At 48.1% G+C, this 15,699-nt stretch overlaps 1 protein-coding gene across 1 annotated transcript in view; it reads right to left on the reverse strand.

Annotated features, from left to right (window-relative positions):
• The window catches only part of LOC132571714 (zinc finger protein 91-like), a 250,554-nt gene extending 244,093 nt beyond the window's left edge, over positions 1-6,461 (reverse strand). Inside the window, exons 1-4 of the mRNA XM_060238509.1 lie at positions 5,941-6,461; positions 5,072-5,186; positions 3,046-3,116; positions 2,722-2,848 (exon numbers count right to left, since the gene is read on the reverse strand). Coding sequence (XP_060094492.1) covers positions 2,722-2,848; positions 3,046-3,116; positions 5,072-5,186; positions 5,941-6,393 — 766 coding nt within the window. The 5' untranslated portion in view covers positions 6,394-6,461. The remainder of the gene's footprint in view (positions 1-2,721; positions 2,849-3,045; positions 3,117-5,071; positions 5,187-5,940) is intronic.
• Positions 6,462-15,699: the final 9,238 nt, after the last annotated feature.

The raw sequence follows: 15,699 nt of genomic DNA on the forward strand, positions 1-15,699 counted from the left end.
CATAGTCCTTATAATATGTTTTTGCAAACTGAAAGACGGTGTAATACTTGGTGGCTTTGCTCAGTTGCCTAATTACACCAAGTGCCCTTCAAGCAGTAGACTTTCTTCAGATGCAAGGCTGTTGCCTCTCTCCACCATAGTGGAGAAGTGGCCAAGTTTGCAGATGACACGAAATTGTTCAGGGTGGTGAGAACCAGAGAGGATTGTGAGGCACTCCAAAGGGATCTGTTGAGGCTGGGTGAGTGGGCGTCAACGTGGCTGATGAGGTTCAGTGTGGCCAAGTGCAAAGTAATGCACATTGGGGCCAATAATCCCAGCTGCAAATACAAGTTGATGGGGTGTGAACTGGCAGAGATTGACCTAGAGAGAGATCTTGGGGTCGTGGTAGATAACTCACTGAAAATGTCAAGACAGTGTGCGATTGCAATAAAAAAGGCCAACGCCATGCTGGGAATTATTAGGAAGGGAATTGAAAACAAATCAGCCAGTATCATAATGCCCCTGTATGTATCAATGGTGCGGTCTATTTGGAATACTGTGTACAATTCTGGTCACCACACCTCCAAAAGGATATTATAGCATTGGGAAAAGCCCAGAAAAGGGTAAGTAGAATGATTAAAGGTTTGGAACACTTTCCCTATGAAGAAAGGTTAAAACGCTTGGGGCTCTTTAGCTTGAAGAAACGTTGACTGTGGGGTGACATGATAGAGGTTTACAAGGTTATGCATGGGATGAAGAAAGAGAAATAAGTCCTTTTCTCCCTTTCTCGCAATACAAGAACTCGTGGGCATTCAATGAAATTGCTGAGCAGTCAGGTTAAAACGGATAAAAGGAAGTCCTTCTTCACCCAAAGGGTGATTAACTTGTGGAATTCACTGCCACAGGAGGTGGTGGCGGCCACAAACATGGCCACCTTCAAGAGGGAATTGGATAAAAATATGGAGCAGAGGTCCATCAGTGGCTATTAGCCACAGTGTGTGTGTGTGTGTGTGTATACACACACATATATAGGCCAGTGTGTGACACAGAGTGTTGGACTGGATGGGCCATTGGCCTGATCCAACATGGCTTCTCTTCTGTTCTTATAGTCTCTCTTATCATGCTGGCTTCTTTTGCAGAGAGGAAGAGAGAGAAAGTGATTATTACTCTTGCAAGAATCGAAGCAAGAGTAAAAGTTCTCCTGGAGGGACAAGAATATGGTCAAGATCAAAGCCCACATTCCCAACTAGTATAAGGGGGACAGATCGTAGTCAGAATGGATGTTTGCACCGCTATCCAGCGAAAGAGCATGTTGTAAGGGCTGGCAACAAAAACAAATTAGGATCTGGCCCCTTCCAGAGTCTTTCATCCCACCTTTGCCTCTAGCCAGGACATTTCCTCTGGCTTGGGGGATGGCCACAACGCTGACCTCAGTTGCCTCTGGGCAAGTAGTGGCATAGAAGTCAAAACACTATATTGCTGGTCACGTACACAGCAGAAGACAGAAACAAGATACAGGATTATCTTGACAGGTTGGAAAACTGGGCTGAAACCAATAAAATGAATTTTAACAGAGATAATGTAAAGTTCTGCATTTAGGTTAGGAAAAAATGCATTGCGTAGTTATAGGATGGGGGAGACCGGTTTTGGCAGTAGTAAGTGTGAAAAGGATCTAGGGGACTTAGTGGACCATACGCTGAATATGAGCCAATGGTGTGATGTGGTGGCTAAAAAGGCAAATGCAATTTTTGGGCTGTGTCCAGGTCCTGTGAAGTGATGGTTTCGCTTTACTCTGTGTCCAGATCACGTGAAGTATAGTGTCCAGATCACGTGACGTGATGGTTTCGCTTTACTCTGCTCTGGTAAGACCTCACCTGGAGTATTGTATTCAGTTCTGGGCACCGCATTTCAAGATAGATATAGACAAGCTGGAATGGGTGCAGAGGAGAGCAACGAAGATGGCGATGGGGCTGGAGACCAAGTCCTATGAGGAAAGGAGCTGGGGATGTTTAGCCTGGAGAGGAGGCGGCTGAGAGGTGATAGGATCGCCATCTTCAAGTACTTGAAGGGCTGCCATATAGAGGATGGTGCAGAATTGTTTTCTGTGGCCCCAAAAGGTAGGACCAGAACCAACGGCTTGAAATTACATCAAAAGAGTTTCCAGCTCAACATCCTAACTTCCTAACAGTCAGAGTGGTTTCTCAGTGGAACAGGCTTCCTCGGGAGGTGGTGGGCTCTCCTTCCCTGGAGGTTTTTCAACAGAGGCTAGATGGCCATCTGACAGCAATGCAGATCCTGTGAATTCAGGGGGAGGTACATGTGAATTTAAAAGGAACCCCGTGGCGCAGAGGGGTAAGCTGCAGTACTGCAGTCCAAGCTCTGCTCGTGACCTGAGTTCGATCCTGGCAGAAGTTGGGTTCAGGTAGCCGGTTCAGGGTTGACTCAGCCTTCCATCCTTCCAAGGTCGGTCACAGGAGTCCCCAGCTTGCTGGGGGTAAAGTGTAGAAGACGGGGGGAGGCGATGGCAAATCACCCCGTAAAAAGTCTGCCGTGAAAATGTCGTGATGTGACGCCACGCCAGGGTCAGAAATGACTGGTGCTTGCACAGGGGACTACCTTTATTTGTAAACTTCTTGCATTATGCAGGGGGTTGGACTCGATGACCCTGGGGGGGGGGGTCCCTTCCAACTCTATGGTTTTGATACATGCCTCATCACAATGGCACCTAGGAAAGATCCTTACCCAGAGAGGCCACATTCCCAGAGTTCTCCAGCATGACTTCCCAGTAGAGAGCTCTCTGGTCCTGATCCAGCAGGGCCCACTCTGCCCCAGTGAAATTCACAGCCACCTCTTCAAAGGAAAAGGGACACTGAAAGAAAAAAGCAGAATCTCTCATCAGAGATCACGCCAGGCAGAGACGGCACACCGGAAAGGAGCCGTCTGGAAAGGTACAGGATGTAGCATTCAGAGCCTCTCTTACCCAGACCCCTTGCTGTAACTGCAGGAGCAAAAGCCCTCCTGAGAAAGGACGCGGGGCCCAGGTTGTCCCCTGCTCAAATTCCCTACCTGGATTGCAGGTGCAGCAGCTGCTCCCACACCTCTCAAGAAACAACAGCTCAAGAGCATCTCTCCACTGCCTGTTAGTGAGACAAAGGAGGAAGGAAGGGTGTCTGTCGCAACTTTCTGTTCCATTTGATTGTTTGTTCCCTGCTTCACACACACCCCTTCCCAGGGTTGTGAAATCTCGCCCTGTGTACACTCGACAACGTTTAAAACACTTTTTACTACATTATAGGAGAGGCAGAAGAGAAGCACCAGGTACCTCTGAGCCTCAGGGGTTATAAACGCTGCCAACCTATTTCAGACTTCCGTGAGACCTGTGTCTGGCTTGGGGGTGGTGGTAAGAGGGGGGTGCATATAACATCGCATGATCTGTCACTGTCACATTCAGCGCAGATGTAACCTGAGGGCATCTAGAGACTCAGGGGTCATATGAATGAATTTTCAGAGCATCTCTTGGCATGCTAACATCCACAACCGGGTTTTTCAGGCAGACGCAACGTCAATGTGACACCACATCTCCCAAAGTCCCACCCCAAAGTTCCTGGGGACTTTCCAGGTGAGAGCCCACCATCCCTATTCCAGCATCCTTTAAGCATGGGGACAGAAGCGAAATATATCCAGTATTATTGGCCCCAGAAAGTTTTCCCCCCCACAAAGGTCTGCTGCCCCAGAAGATGGAGGCTCCTTTTCTTCACCAGGTTGAATAGTTCTGTCGAGAGTTGTCTACCTTATGGAAGGAGGGTGAGGTATGAATATTTTAATTAATGTAACAGTGGGAGGGCTTCTAGCCCCACTGATGGATCTCCTGATGGCATCTGGTTGGCTTGTTTTTGGCCACTGTGTGACACAGAGTGTTGGACTGGATGGGCCATTGGCCTGATCCAACATGGCTTCTCTTATGTTCTTATGTGACACAGAGTGTTGGACTGGATGGGCCATTGGCCTGATCCAACATGGCTTCTCTTGTGTTCTTATGTGACACAGAGTGTTGGACCGGATGGGCCATTGACCTGATCCAGCATGGCTTCTCTTATATTCTTACATGACACAGAGTGTTGGACTGGATGGGCCATTGGCCTGATCCAACATGGCTTCTCTTATGTTCTTATGTGACACAGGGTGTTGGACTGGATGGGCCATTGGCCTGATCCAACATGGCTTCTCTTATGTTCTTATGTGACACAGGGTGTTGGACTGGATGGGCCATTGGCCTGATCCAACATGGCTTCTCTTGTGTTCTTATGTGACACAGAGTGTTGGACTGGATGGGCCATTGGCCTGATCCAACATGGCTTCTCTTATGTTCTTATGTGACACAGAGTGTTGGACTGGATGGGCCATTGGCCTGATCCAACATGGCTTCTCTTATGTTCTTATGTGACACAGAGTGTTGGACTGGATGGGCCACTGGCCTGATCCAACATGGCTTCTCTTATGTTCTTATGTGACACAGAGTGTTGGACTGGATGGGCCACTGGCCTGATCCAACATGGCTTCTCCTATGTGACACAGAGTGTTGGACTGGATGGGCCATTAGCCTGATCCAACATGGCTTCTCTTATGTTCTTATGTGACACAGAGTGTTGGACTGGATGAGCCATTGGCCTGATCCAACATGGCTTCTCTTATGTTCTTATGTGACACAGAGTTTTGGACTGGATGGGCCATTGGTCTGATCCAACATGGCTTCTCTTATGTTCTTATGTGACACAGAGTGTTGGACTGGATGGGCCATTGGCCTGATCCAACATGGCTTCTCTTATGTTCTTATGTGACACAGAGTGTTGGACTGGAGGGGCCATTGGTCTGATCCAACATGGTCTCTCTTATGTTCTCATGAGGAATTGCCTTCCATGGATTTGTCTAATCTCCTTTTAGAGACATTACAATAGAATTCCACAAACCAACTCTCTGTTGTGTGAAGAAGTGTTCAATTTCCACCCCCTCCCACCCCCCGCTCCGACCAGAACTCTCTACCCATCAAATGCACTGGGTACCCCAATCATATCCAGACACTAAGAGTCCTTACCAGAGGAGAGGGCATCTTGGGCACCCTCCTGGGCCTGCGCTCCCTCCCCCTGCACCAAGGAAGCTCCTTCTGCCTCAGAGAATGTAGCTTCCATCTTCAGGGAAGATCCCCACATCTGAAACAGCAGTGAGGGAGACCGGTAAGAAATGGAATGGAACAGACCAAGGAATAGATCCTGCCCCACTCCCAGACTCTGCACCCTTCCATCAGCAGACCTGTTGAGTTATCTGGGGGGATCAGAAATTCTCTATTAGAAAAGGCTGAAAGAGGCTGTAAAATCTCCCTTTTGGATGGTTAACACTTGGACTATATGGCCTGGGACCTGCCTACCTGAAGGACCGTCTCTCCCCACATGTTCCCCAGAGAGTACTGAGGTCGGGAACTCAAAACCTACTCGCTATCTCTGGGCCAAAAGAAGCTCGTCTTAAATCGACTAGAGACAGGGCCTTTTCTGTTATGGCCCCTACATGGTGGAACCAGCTGCCGGAGGAGGTGAGGGCCCTGCGGGACCTTATTCAGATCCGCAGGGCCTGTAAGACAACCCTCTTCCGGCTAGCTTACACCTAACTGAGATGGGAAACAAATGTAGCTTACTAGACTCTTGCTATTTATACTGTTATAAGATTTGATATTTTAAGGTTTTAAGGTTTAAATGTTGATTATTTTAACTGCTTATATATGTAAATGTTAATTTAATTTTGTTTATTATCTGCTGTGAGCCGCCCTGAGCCATCTTTGTGGGAAGGGCGGGATACAAATCATAAATAAATAAATAAAAATAAAAAATAAATAAATGTCTGGCAAGGAACCTTGAGGATAAGGCCAGATATTGTTGCTTGAAATTGACATATTGGAAGAAACCCCCTCACCTGTTCTGCCTGCCTCTTCTCCTCTGCCTGACTCAGGAGGAAACCTTCAGCCAGGGCCACTGCCTGGGAACTGGTCTCCGGCCCACATCCTCTGACCCAGCACTGCATTTCCTGGGGCAGGATCGTCAGGAACTGCTCCAGGATCACCAGGTCCAGGATCTGCTTCTTGGTGTGCCTCTCCGGCTTCAGCCAGCGGCTGCAAAGTCCATGGAGCTGGCTGCAAACCTCTCGGGGCCCATCAGCCCAATGGTAGCGGAACTGCCGGAAGAGTCGACAATGTACATCCGAGGTCATGGTGTCCTCAGCCAGGGTCTCTGGCACAGCTCTTTCCCAGAATGCAACACCACTCCCAGCCTGGAGGAGAAAGGGGCCTTTGCTTGCTGTCTTGCCAGTTCCAGGTCCTCCTGGGTCCTGCTCTTCCATCTCCTGCCCCTTCCACTGAGTCTCCTCCATCTGTGAAAAGAGGCCTTTATTCCCTTGGCTGTGAAGAGAGGTTTCTCTCTGGGGGGAAGGAGAGACACAGACAGCACACAATGAAAAATCAAAATGGAGCTACACCACCAAACATCACAAACCTTCATACGCTCAGGCAACAAGTGAGAATTGCCCTGGCGGATCAGAACTAAAGTGCCTCTTGTGCTTTGTAGATGAATCGGTGGGTTATTTTCCTTTAATAACTAAAATGTATTTCAATTCGGTCCTGGTCCCGACCTGGTAGAATCAGCTCCCTATGGAGATCCGGGCCTTTCCTGGCTTGTTAGCCTTTCATAGGGCCTGTAAAACGGAGCTGTTCCGCCAGGCTTTCGGATGAGGCAACGAGCATCCATAAGAGAAGCCATGTTGGATCAGGCCAATGGCCCATCCAGTCCAACACTCTGTGTCACATAAGAACATAAGAGAAGCCATGTTGGATCAGGCCAATGGCCCATCCAGCCCAACACTCTGTGTCACATAAGAACATAAGAGAAGCCATGTTGGATCAGGCAAATAGCCCATCCAGTCCAACACTTTGTGTCACATAAGAACATAAGAGAAGCCATGTTGGATCAGGCCAATGGCCCATCCAGTCCAACACTCTGTATCACATAAGAACATAAGAGAAGCCATGTTGGATGAGGCCAGTAGCTTATCCAGTCCAACACTCTGTGTCACATAAGAGAAGCCATGTTGGATCAGGCCAATGGCCCATCCAGCCCAACACTCTGTGTCACATAAGAGAAGCCATGTTGGATCAGGCCAATGGCCCATCCAGCCCAACACTCTGTGTCACATAAGAGAAGCCATGTTGGATCAGGTCAACGGCCCATCCAGTCCAACACTCTGTGTCACATAAGAGAAGCCATGTTGGATCAGGCCAATGGCCCATCCAGTCCAACACTCTGTGTCACAGAAGAACATAAGAGAAGAAGAAAAAGAAGATGAAGAAGATATTGGATTTATATCCCGCCCTCCACTCCGAAGAGTCTCAGAGCAGCTCACAATCTCCTTTACCTTCCTCCCCCACAACAAACACCCTGTGAGGTGGGTGGGGCTGGAGAGGACTCTCACAGCAGCTGCCCATTCAAGGACAACCTCTGCCAGAGCTATGGCTGACCCAAGGCCATGCTAGCAGGTGGAAGTGGAGGAGTGGGGAATCAAACCCGGTTCTCCAAGATAAGAGTCCGCACACTTAACCACTACACCAAACTGGCTCTCCTGTTGGATCAGGCCAATGGCCCTGTTGGATCAGGCCCTGTTGGATCAGGCCAATGGCCCTTCCAGTCCAACACTCTGTGTCACATAAGAAAAGCCATGTTGGATCAGGCCAATGGCCCATCCGGTCCAACACTCTATGTCACATAAGAACATAAGAGAAGCCACGTTGGATCAGGCCAATGGCCCTTCCAGTCCAACACTCTGTGTCACATAAGAAAAGCCATGTTGGATCAGGCCAATGGCCCTTCCAGTCCAACACTCTGTGTCACATAAGAGAAGCCATGTTGGATCAGGCCAATGGCCCTTCCAGTCCAACACTCTGTGTCACATAAGAGAAGCCACGTTGGATCATGCCAATGGCCCTTCCAGTCCAACACTCTGTGTCACATAAGAAAAGCCATGTTGGATCAGGCCAATGGCCCATCCAGTCCAACACTCTGTGTCACAGAAGAACATAAGAGAAGCCATGTTGGATCAGGCCAGTGGCCCTTTCAGTCCAACACTCTGCGTCACATAAGAACATAACCCCTGTTGGTCAGGCCAATGGCCCACCCAGTCCAACACTCTGTGCCACACAGTGGCCAATATATGTGTGTGTGTATACACACACACACACATATATATATACACTGTGGCTAATAGCCACTGATGGACCTCTGCTCCATATTTTTATCCAGTCCCCTCTTAAAGATCAGATGGCCTCCCCTGCTGTACCATCATATTTTACCATTATCTGTGCCGGGGAAAAAAATTATGCTATTAATATAGCGTTACTATTTCATCATTATTCGGACTGTTCTTACTGACAGGGGCCAGTGGGTCATGTAACAGCATAACAGGGTCATGTAACAGCATAATATATGGTATGTAAAGTGCTGATTAGAGAGAGCCAGTTTGGTGAAGTGGTGGTGAAGTGTGTGGACTCTTATCTGGGAGAACTGGGTTTGATTAAAGGGCAACTAGAATGATTAAAGGTTTGGAACGCTTTCCCTATGAAGAAAGGTTAAAACGCTTGGGGCTCTTTAGCTTGGAGAAACGTCGACTGCAGGGTGACATGATAGAGGTTTACAAGATTTTGCATGGGATAGAGAAAGTAGAGGAAGAAGTCCTTTTCTCCCTTTGTCACAATACAAGAACTCATGGGCATTCGATGAAATTGCTGGGCAGTCAGGTTAAAACGGATAAAAGGAAGTATTTCTTCACCTAAAGGGTGATTAACATGTGGAATTCACTGCCACAGGAGGTGGTGGTGGCAACAAGCATAGACAGCTTCAATAGGGGATTGGATAAAAATATGGAGCAGAGGTCCATCAGTGACTATTAGCCACAGTGTGTGTGTGTGTGTATATATTTTTGGCCACTGTGTGACACAGAGTGTTGGACTGGATGGGCCATTGGCCTGATCCAACATGGCTTCTCTTATGTTCTATGTTCTTATGATTCCTCCACTTGCAGCTGCTGGAATGGCCTTGGGTCAGCCATCTCTCTCGCAGGGGTTGTCCTTGAAAGGGCAGCTGCTGTGAGAGCCCTCTCCAGCCTCACCCACCTCACAGGGTGTCTGTTGTGGGGGAGGAAGGGAAAGGAGATTGTAGGCCGCTCTGAGACTCTGTCCTTGAAAAGGCAGCTGCTGTGAGAGCCCTCTCAGCCCCACCCACTTCACAGGGTGTCTGTTGCGGGGGAGGAAGGGAAAGGAGATTGTGGGCTGCTCTGAGCCTCTGTCCTTGAAAGAGCAGCTGCTGTGAGAGTCCTCTCAGCCCCACCCACCTCACAGGTTGTTTGTTGTGCGGGAGGAAGATATAGGAGATTGTAAGCCACTCCGAGTCTCTGAGATTCAGAATGGAGGGCATAATAAAAATCCAAGAGAAGGGCAGGCTATAAATCTGCAGTCTTCTTCTAGATTCTCAGCTGAATGCTGTAACTGATTGTATTATGATTTTAGCTGTTCCTGATTGTTTGCTTTATTATTGCATACTTGATGTACTCTGCTCTGAGCCTCCATGGGTGGAATAATAATAAATAATAATAATACCCCACCTTATCAGCTGGCTTGGAGAAGGTGTTTCTCTCTTTAAGTCACTTCTCCAATCTAACCAGCCAGCAGCTTGGAGAATGCCTTTCTTCCTCCCCATCCATTTGCTCACCTTGCTGTCTTGCAGCTTTTAAACATCTGACATTTATTCTATGTGGCTCTTATGTTAAGCAAGTCTGACCACCCCTGCTTTTTACCATAAAATAAAACCTGTCCTGCAAGCATAGTCTTCCCACATGGCATGTCCACTCTTTCTGCTGCAGCTGGTAACAAGAAATCTTATGTGCTGTGTGCCAAAACTTGAACTCTGTCCAAGTGCCCATTTGAGGGGGTCCAACTCCCCCTGACAGAAGGACCGTTTTCCAGAGTTCAGCCTGTTTTTGGAAGAATTCCCTCCCTTCTTTATTAGGAAGGGAATTGAAAACAAATCAGCCAGTATCCTAATGCCCCTGTATAAATCGATGGTGCGGTCTCATTTGGAGTACTGTGTGCAGTTCTGGTCACCACACCTCAAAAAAGATATTATAGCATTGGAAAAAGTGCAGAAAAGGGCAACTGGAATGATTAAAGGGCTGGAACACTTTCCCTAAGAAGAAAGGTTAAAACGCTTGGGACTCTTTAGCTTGGAGAAATGTCGACTGTGGGGTGACATGATAGAGGTTTACAAGATAATGCATGGGATGGAGAAAGTAGAGAAAGAAGTCCTTTTCTCCCTTTCTCACAATACAAGAACTCATGGGCATTCAATGAAATTGCTAAGCAGTCAGGTTAAAATGGATAAAAGGAAGTCCTTCTTCACCCAAAGAGTGATTAACATGTGGAACTCACTCCCACAGGAGGTGGTAGCGGCTGCAAGCATAGCCAGCTTTAAGAAGGGATTGGATAAAAATATGGAGCAGAGGTCCAACAGTGGCTATTAGCCACAGTATATATGTGTGTTTGTGTGTATATGTATGTAAGTATATGTGTGTGTGTATGTGTGTATATGTATATATATGTATATATATATATATATACCCACAAACATATTGGCCACTGTGTGACACAGTGTTGGACTGGATGGGCACAACAGACACCCTGTGAGGTGGGTGGGGCTGAGAGGGTTCTCCCAAAAGCTGCCCTTTCACTCTTCGAGAGCTATGGCTGACCCTAAGCCATTCCAGCAGCTGCAAGTGAAGAAGAAGAGGATGGGCAGATTTATACCCCACCCTCTGAATCAGAATCTCAGAGCAGCTTACAATCTCCTTTTCCTTTCTCCCCCACAACAGACACCCTATGAGGTAGGTGGGGCTGAGAGAGCTCTCCCAGAAGCTACCCTTTCACTCTGCGAGAGCTATGGCTGACCCAAGGCCATTCCAGCAGCTGCAAGTGGAGGAGTGGGGGAATCAAACCCGGGTCTCCCAGATAACAGTGGCTGGGAGAATGCATTTAAAGTTGCTTTCTTCCCACCACTCCCTCCCTCCCCATCTATTTCTTTTCCTTCTCTCCCACGTCCTGCAGCTCTCCAACATCTGACGTTCACGTCTTGTGGCTCTCCAACGACCACATATATCCTTTGTGGCTCTTACATTAAGCAAGTTTGGCCACCCCTGCTCTCTATGGCCTTGTTCCCATCCGAAGTCCTCCCCGGCACAAACCAGGCCTTTCCCAGAATCCACCCCCACCCCAAATGTCCAGCAATTTGCCCAGAGATAGCAACTTAGGCTGAGAATGATCCCAGCCTCCCTCCCTTCTAGGATCTCAAAGCTGATTTCTCCCATGACTTACTCCTAAGGAAACCGTCCGGGGATCTGGCTGCAAGGCTTTCCCCTCTTGCTGCTTGTGCTCTGCAGCCCTTCCAAGTCTCTGTCACCATGCAAAAACAAACCCTTCCCCACCCTCCCCAAAGGAAAAAGAGCTTTTCCTCTCCCCCCCCCCTTTGCTCTGCCTCTCTAGCCAGCAGCTTGTTGCTTTTAACCCTATGGCTCCCTTTTCTAAGATAGAGCCCCCCGTGGCACAGAGTGGTAAAGCAGCAGTACTGCAGTACTGTGATCTGAACTCTCTGCTCACGACCTGAGTTCGATCCTGGCGGAAGCTGGGTTATCAAGTAGCCGGCTCGAGGTTGACTCAGCCTTCCATCCTTCCGAGGTCGGTCAAAGGAGTCCCCAGCTTGCTGGGGGGAAAGCGTAGACGACTGGGGAAGGCAATGGCAAACCACCCCGTAAAACAGTCCGCCGTGAAAACGTCGTGAAACCAACGTCACCCCAGAGTCGGAAACGACTGGTGCTTGCACAGGGGACCTTTTCTTTCCTTCCCTTTTCTAAATTACCTTTCTAATCAAGAACCTATTCCATCGTTGTCCAATACTGTCAAAGCTACAATTCGTATTAGAATATTCCTGAAACCGTACAGTTTCATTACCGAAACATGTAGCCTTTTGAAATGTATGTTAAGACTTTTTTCTTCTTAAAGGTAAAGGTAGTCCCCTGTGCAAGCGCCAGTCGTTTTCGACTCTGGGGTGACGTTACTTTCACAGCGTTTTCACGGCAGACTTTTTACGGGGTGGTTTGCCATTGCCTTCCCCAGTCATCTACATTTTCCCCCCAGCAAGCTGGGGACTCATTTTACGGGCCTCAGCAGGATGGAAGGTTGAGTCAACCTCAAGCCAGTTACCTGAACCCAGCTTCTGCCGGGATCGAACTCAGGTCGTGAGCAGAGAGCTCAGGCTGCAGGACTGCAGTTTTGCCACTCAACCTTAGCCCCAAGGTAACGAGAGGCTAAACTTGTTAACTAACATCCTTGAAGGGCCAAACAGAGCCAGTTAACTTTTCCAAAGAGTCATGGCAACCAGCGTTCCCTCGAAGCTCAGCGTGAGTTAGCTCACAGATTTTTAGCCTCCAGCTCACCCATTTTTGTCTTCAGGAAGGATGACCCGCGAGCACACCAATTCATGCAGTAGCTCACGACTTTGATGCTAGTCGCTAACAAAGTAGAATTTTTTGCTCACAAGCAGGAGTCGTTTTGTAGGAAAACAGGTGGTGGAGCTCATCCAGGGCTTGTTATGCAGTGGCTCCTACTATTCAATGGACAAGATGGGAAGGAGGAGGGGGAACTCTCCACTTTCCGCAAGGCCTGTAAGAACGAATCGTTTCGACAGGCCTTTGATATCTAACCGGGAGAGAGCTGCCATCTGACATCATATAGAGTACTAGGTGAGGGACAGTGGCTCAGTGGTAGAGCATCTGCTTGGGAAGCAGAAGGTCCCAGGTTCAATCCCTGGCATCTCCAAAAAAGGGTCGAGGCAAATAGGTGTGAAAAACCTCGGCTTGAGACCCTGGAGAGCCGCTGCCAGTCTGAGAAGACAATACTGACTTTGATGGACCCAGGGTCTGATTCAGTAGAAGGCAGCTTCGTATGTTCATAGGTGATCACTAGGAGAGCCAGTTTGGTGTAGTGGTTAAGTGTGTGGACTCTTATCTGGGAGAACTGGGTTTGATTCCCCACTCCTCCACTTGCAGCTGCTGGAATGGCCTTGGCTCAGCCATAGCTCTGGCAGAGGTTGTCCTGGAAAGGGCAGCTGCTGGGAGAGCCCTCTCCAGCCCCAACCACCACACAGGGTGTCTGTTGTGGGGGAGGAAGGTAGAGGAGACTGTGAGCCGCTCTGAGACTCTTCGGAGTGGAGGGCGGGATATAAATCTAATATCTTCTTTTTCTTCTTCTGTCTGAAAAGAACTCGCCTATATTGTATATTGTAGCGATACAGCACCATGAAACGGGGGTTTTTTTAATTTAAAATTGTAATTATGATTGATTGGTTTTTAACTTGTGAAAATGAATGTTGTTAGCTGCCCTGAGTCCGCTTGCGGAGGGGGCGGGATAGAAATTTAATGTAATAAATAAATTATAAATAATAAATAAACTCTCAGAAAAGTTCAGGAGTTGCGCTCTTGTGAGCTCCCGCTGAGCCCGAGGCCTGCTCACAAGACTTTGCAGCTTAGAGGGAACGTTGGCGGTGACATAGTCCAAATTTTGGAGTTTTAACTTGAGCCGGCTACCTGAACCCAGCTTCCGTCGGGATTGAACTCGGGTTGTGAGCAGAGAGCTCAGACTGCTGTACTGCAGCTTTACAGCTCTGCGCCACGGGGCTCTTCCCCTACCCCTCCTCATATATTCTCTCCACCAATTTGAACTAAACCAGGCAAACCTAGATGAAAACAGAGCATATCAGACTGCAAGCAGGCAGAGGGGGATGCCTAGCCGCCTCCGTAGCCGTAGGAAAGAGTCCAGTACCGCCTTAAAGGCAACAAAATGCCTAGCAGGGTAGGCGCCTGTACGTCACTCTGCTCACTTCTTCAAATATCATGAAAGGTCATTCCGTGCAACGGATTTTTGTTAGCCTTTAAGGTGGTACTGGACTATTTTCTACGAGCAGAGGAAAGCTTTAAATTCTGAACCCTTTGAACGTTCCTCAAAAAAAAAGAGGAAAAAGAATTAGTGTCTTCTTAGATCAGGGGTGTCAAACATGCGATCCAGGGGCCGAATCACTTCCCAAGAGAGCTCCTATCAGGCCCCCAAGCAACCGGCTGTCATCTGCTTCCTTCTCTCTCTCTCTCGCTTTCTTCTGCATAAGTTTGCTTTGCAAGGCTTGCTCAATCACACAGGAGCTAGTACAGAGCAAAACCTCTATTTTCTCCATTGGCTGAGGCTCCTCCCTTGAGGAAGAAGAGAGGCAGAGCTTGCTTTGCCAGGCTCTCTCAAGCACACAACAGAGCTACTGAGCCAAGCCTCTTTGCCTTCTATTGGCTGAAGGGTAAGAGAAGGTGCTGAGCGTTGGTGTTTTTGTTGGGTGGCATGCAAGATCGGGGTGCAACTGGAGGCTAAGAAACAACAGGAGTCTTGTACCACCTTAAAGGTACAAGGTGGGATGGTGGCTCAGTGGTAGCCGCCCTGAGCCTGCTTCGGCGGGGAGGGCGGGATATAAATAAAAAATTGATTGACTGATTGATTGATTGATAGAGCATCTGCTTGGGAAGCAGAAGGTCCCAGGTTCAATCCCCGGCATCTCCAAAAAAAGGGTCCAGGCAAATAGGTGTGAAAAACCTCAGCTTGAGACCCTGGAGAGCCGCTGCCAGTCTGAGAAGACAATACTGACTTTGAGAAGACAATACTGACTGATTCAGTATAAGGCAGCTTCATATGTTCATATGCTAAAGACTTCATGAGACTTTGTTGCATTATTTTTATTTTCTAGAAACCTGTACTTTCCTTTTCTCCCCAAATGGGGACTCAAAGCAATTTACAATTATCTTTCTCATCTCCTCTTTCTCCTACCTAAGTGGGGCAGAAACCCTACTTCACACACAAGAATACTTCCAGGGCCACAGAGAAAAAACGTTGCTTATCTAGTATAGTGAGCAAGTGTATTTTCAGAAAGGGGAAAGGACTACTTGTGCCAGAATGGTGTAGCAGTTAAGTGTGCAAACTCTTATCTGGGAGAACTCAGTTTGATTCCCCACTCCTCCACTTGCAGATATTGGAATGGCCTTGGGTCAGCCATAGCTCTCGCAGAGCTGTCTTTGAAAGGGCAGCTTCTGGGAGAGCTCTCTCAGCTCCACCTACCTCACAGGATGTCTGCTGTGGGGGAGGAAGGTAAAGAAGATTGTAAGCTGTTCTAAGGCTCTGAGATTCAGAGTGAAGGCAGGGTATAAATCCAATATCATCTTCTTCAGATGAAGTAGGAAGATGGACAGGAAAAGTTTCTCTATGGCAGGAGACATAAAGGCGGATTGCATGCAATGAGTCAATACAGTCAACAGAATGGGACATTCACACCGCTTCTCACCTAGAAATAAAAGGATTCCATAAATGGCAGGCAGGCGGGGGAGCAGCTTGATGCTATATTGAAGGTTACGTTTTATGAAGTTAGCATTTGCAAATTTTACCAGTTTTGGGGGGGGGGTTCCAAATTACTCCCAATTTAAGGCTTTTGCTTCAAAAATTCTGCCAATGTTTGGGACGATATATGCCTGTGAGCAGCTCTTTTCTGTAATGAATGT

The sequence above is a fragment of the Heteronotia binoei genome, chromosome 5, assembly GCF_032191835.1.
Source record: "Heteronotia binoei isolate CCM8104 ecotype False Entrance Well chromosome 5, APGP_CSIRO_Hbin_v1, whole genome shotgun sequence".
Classification (NCBI taxonomy): Eukaryota; Metazoa; Chordata; class Lepidosauria; order Squamata; family Gekkonidae; genus Heteronotia; species Heteronotia binoei.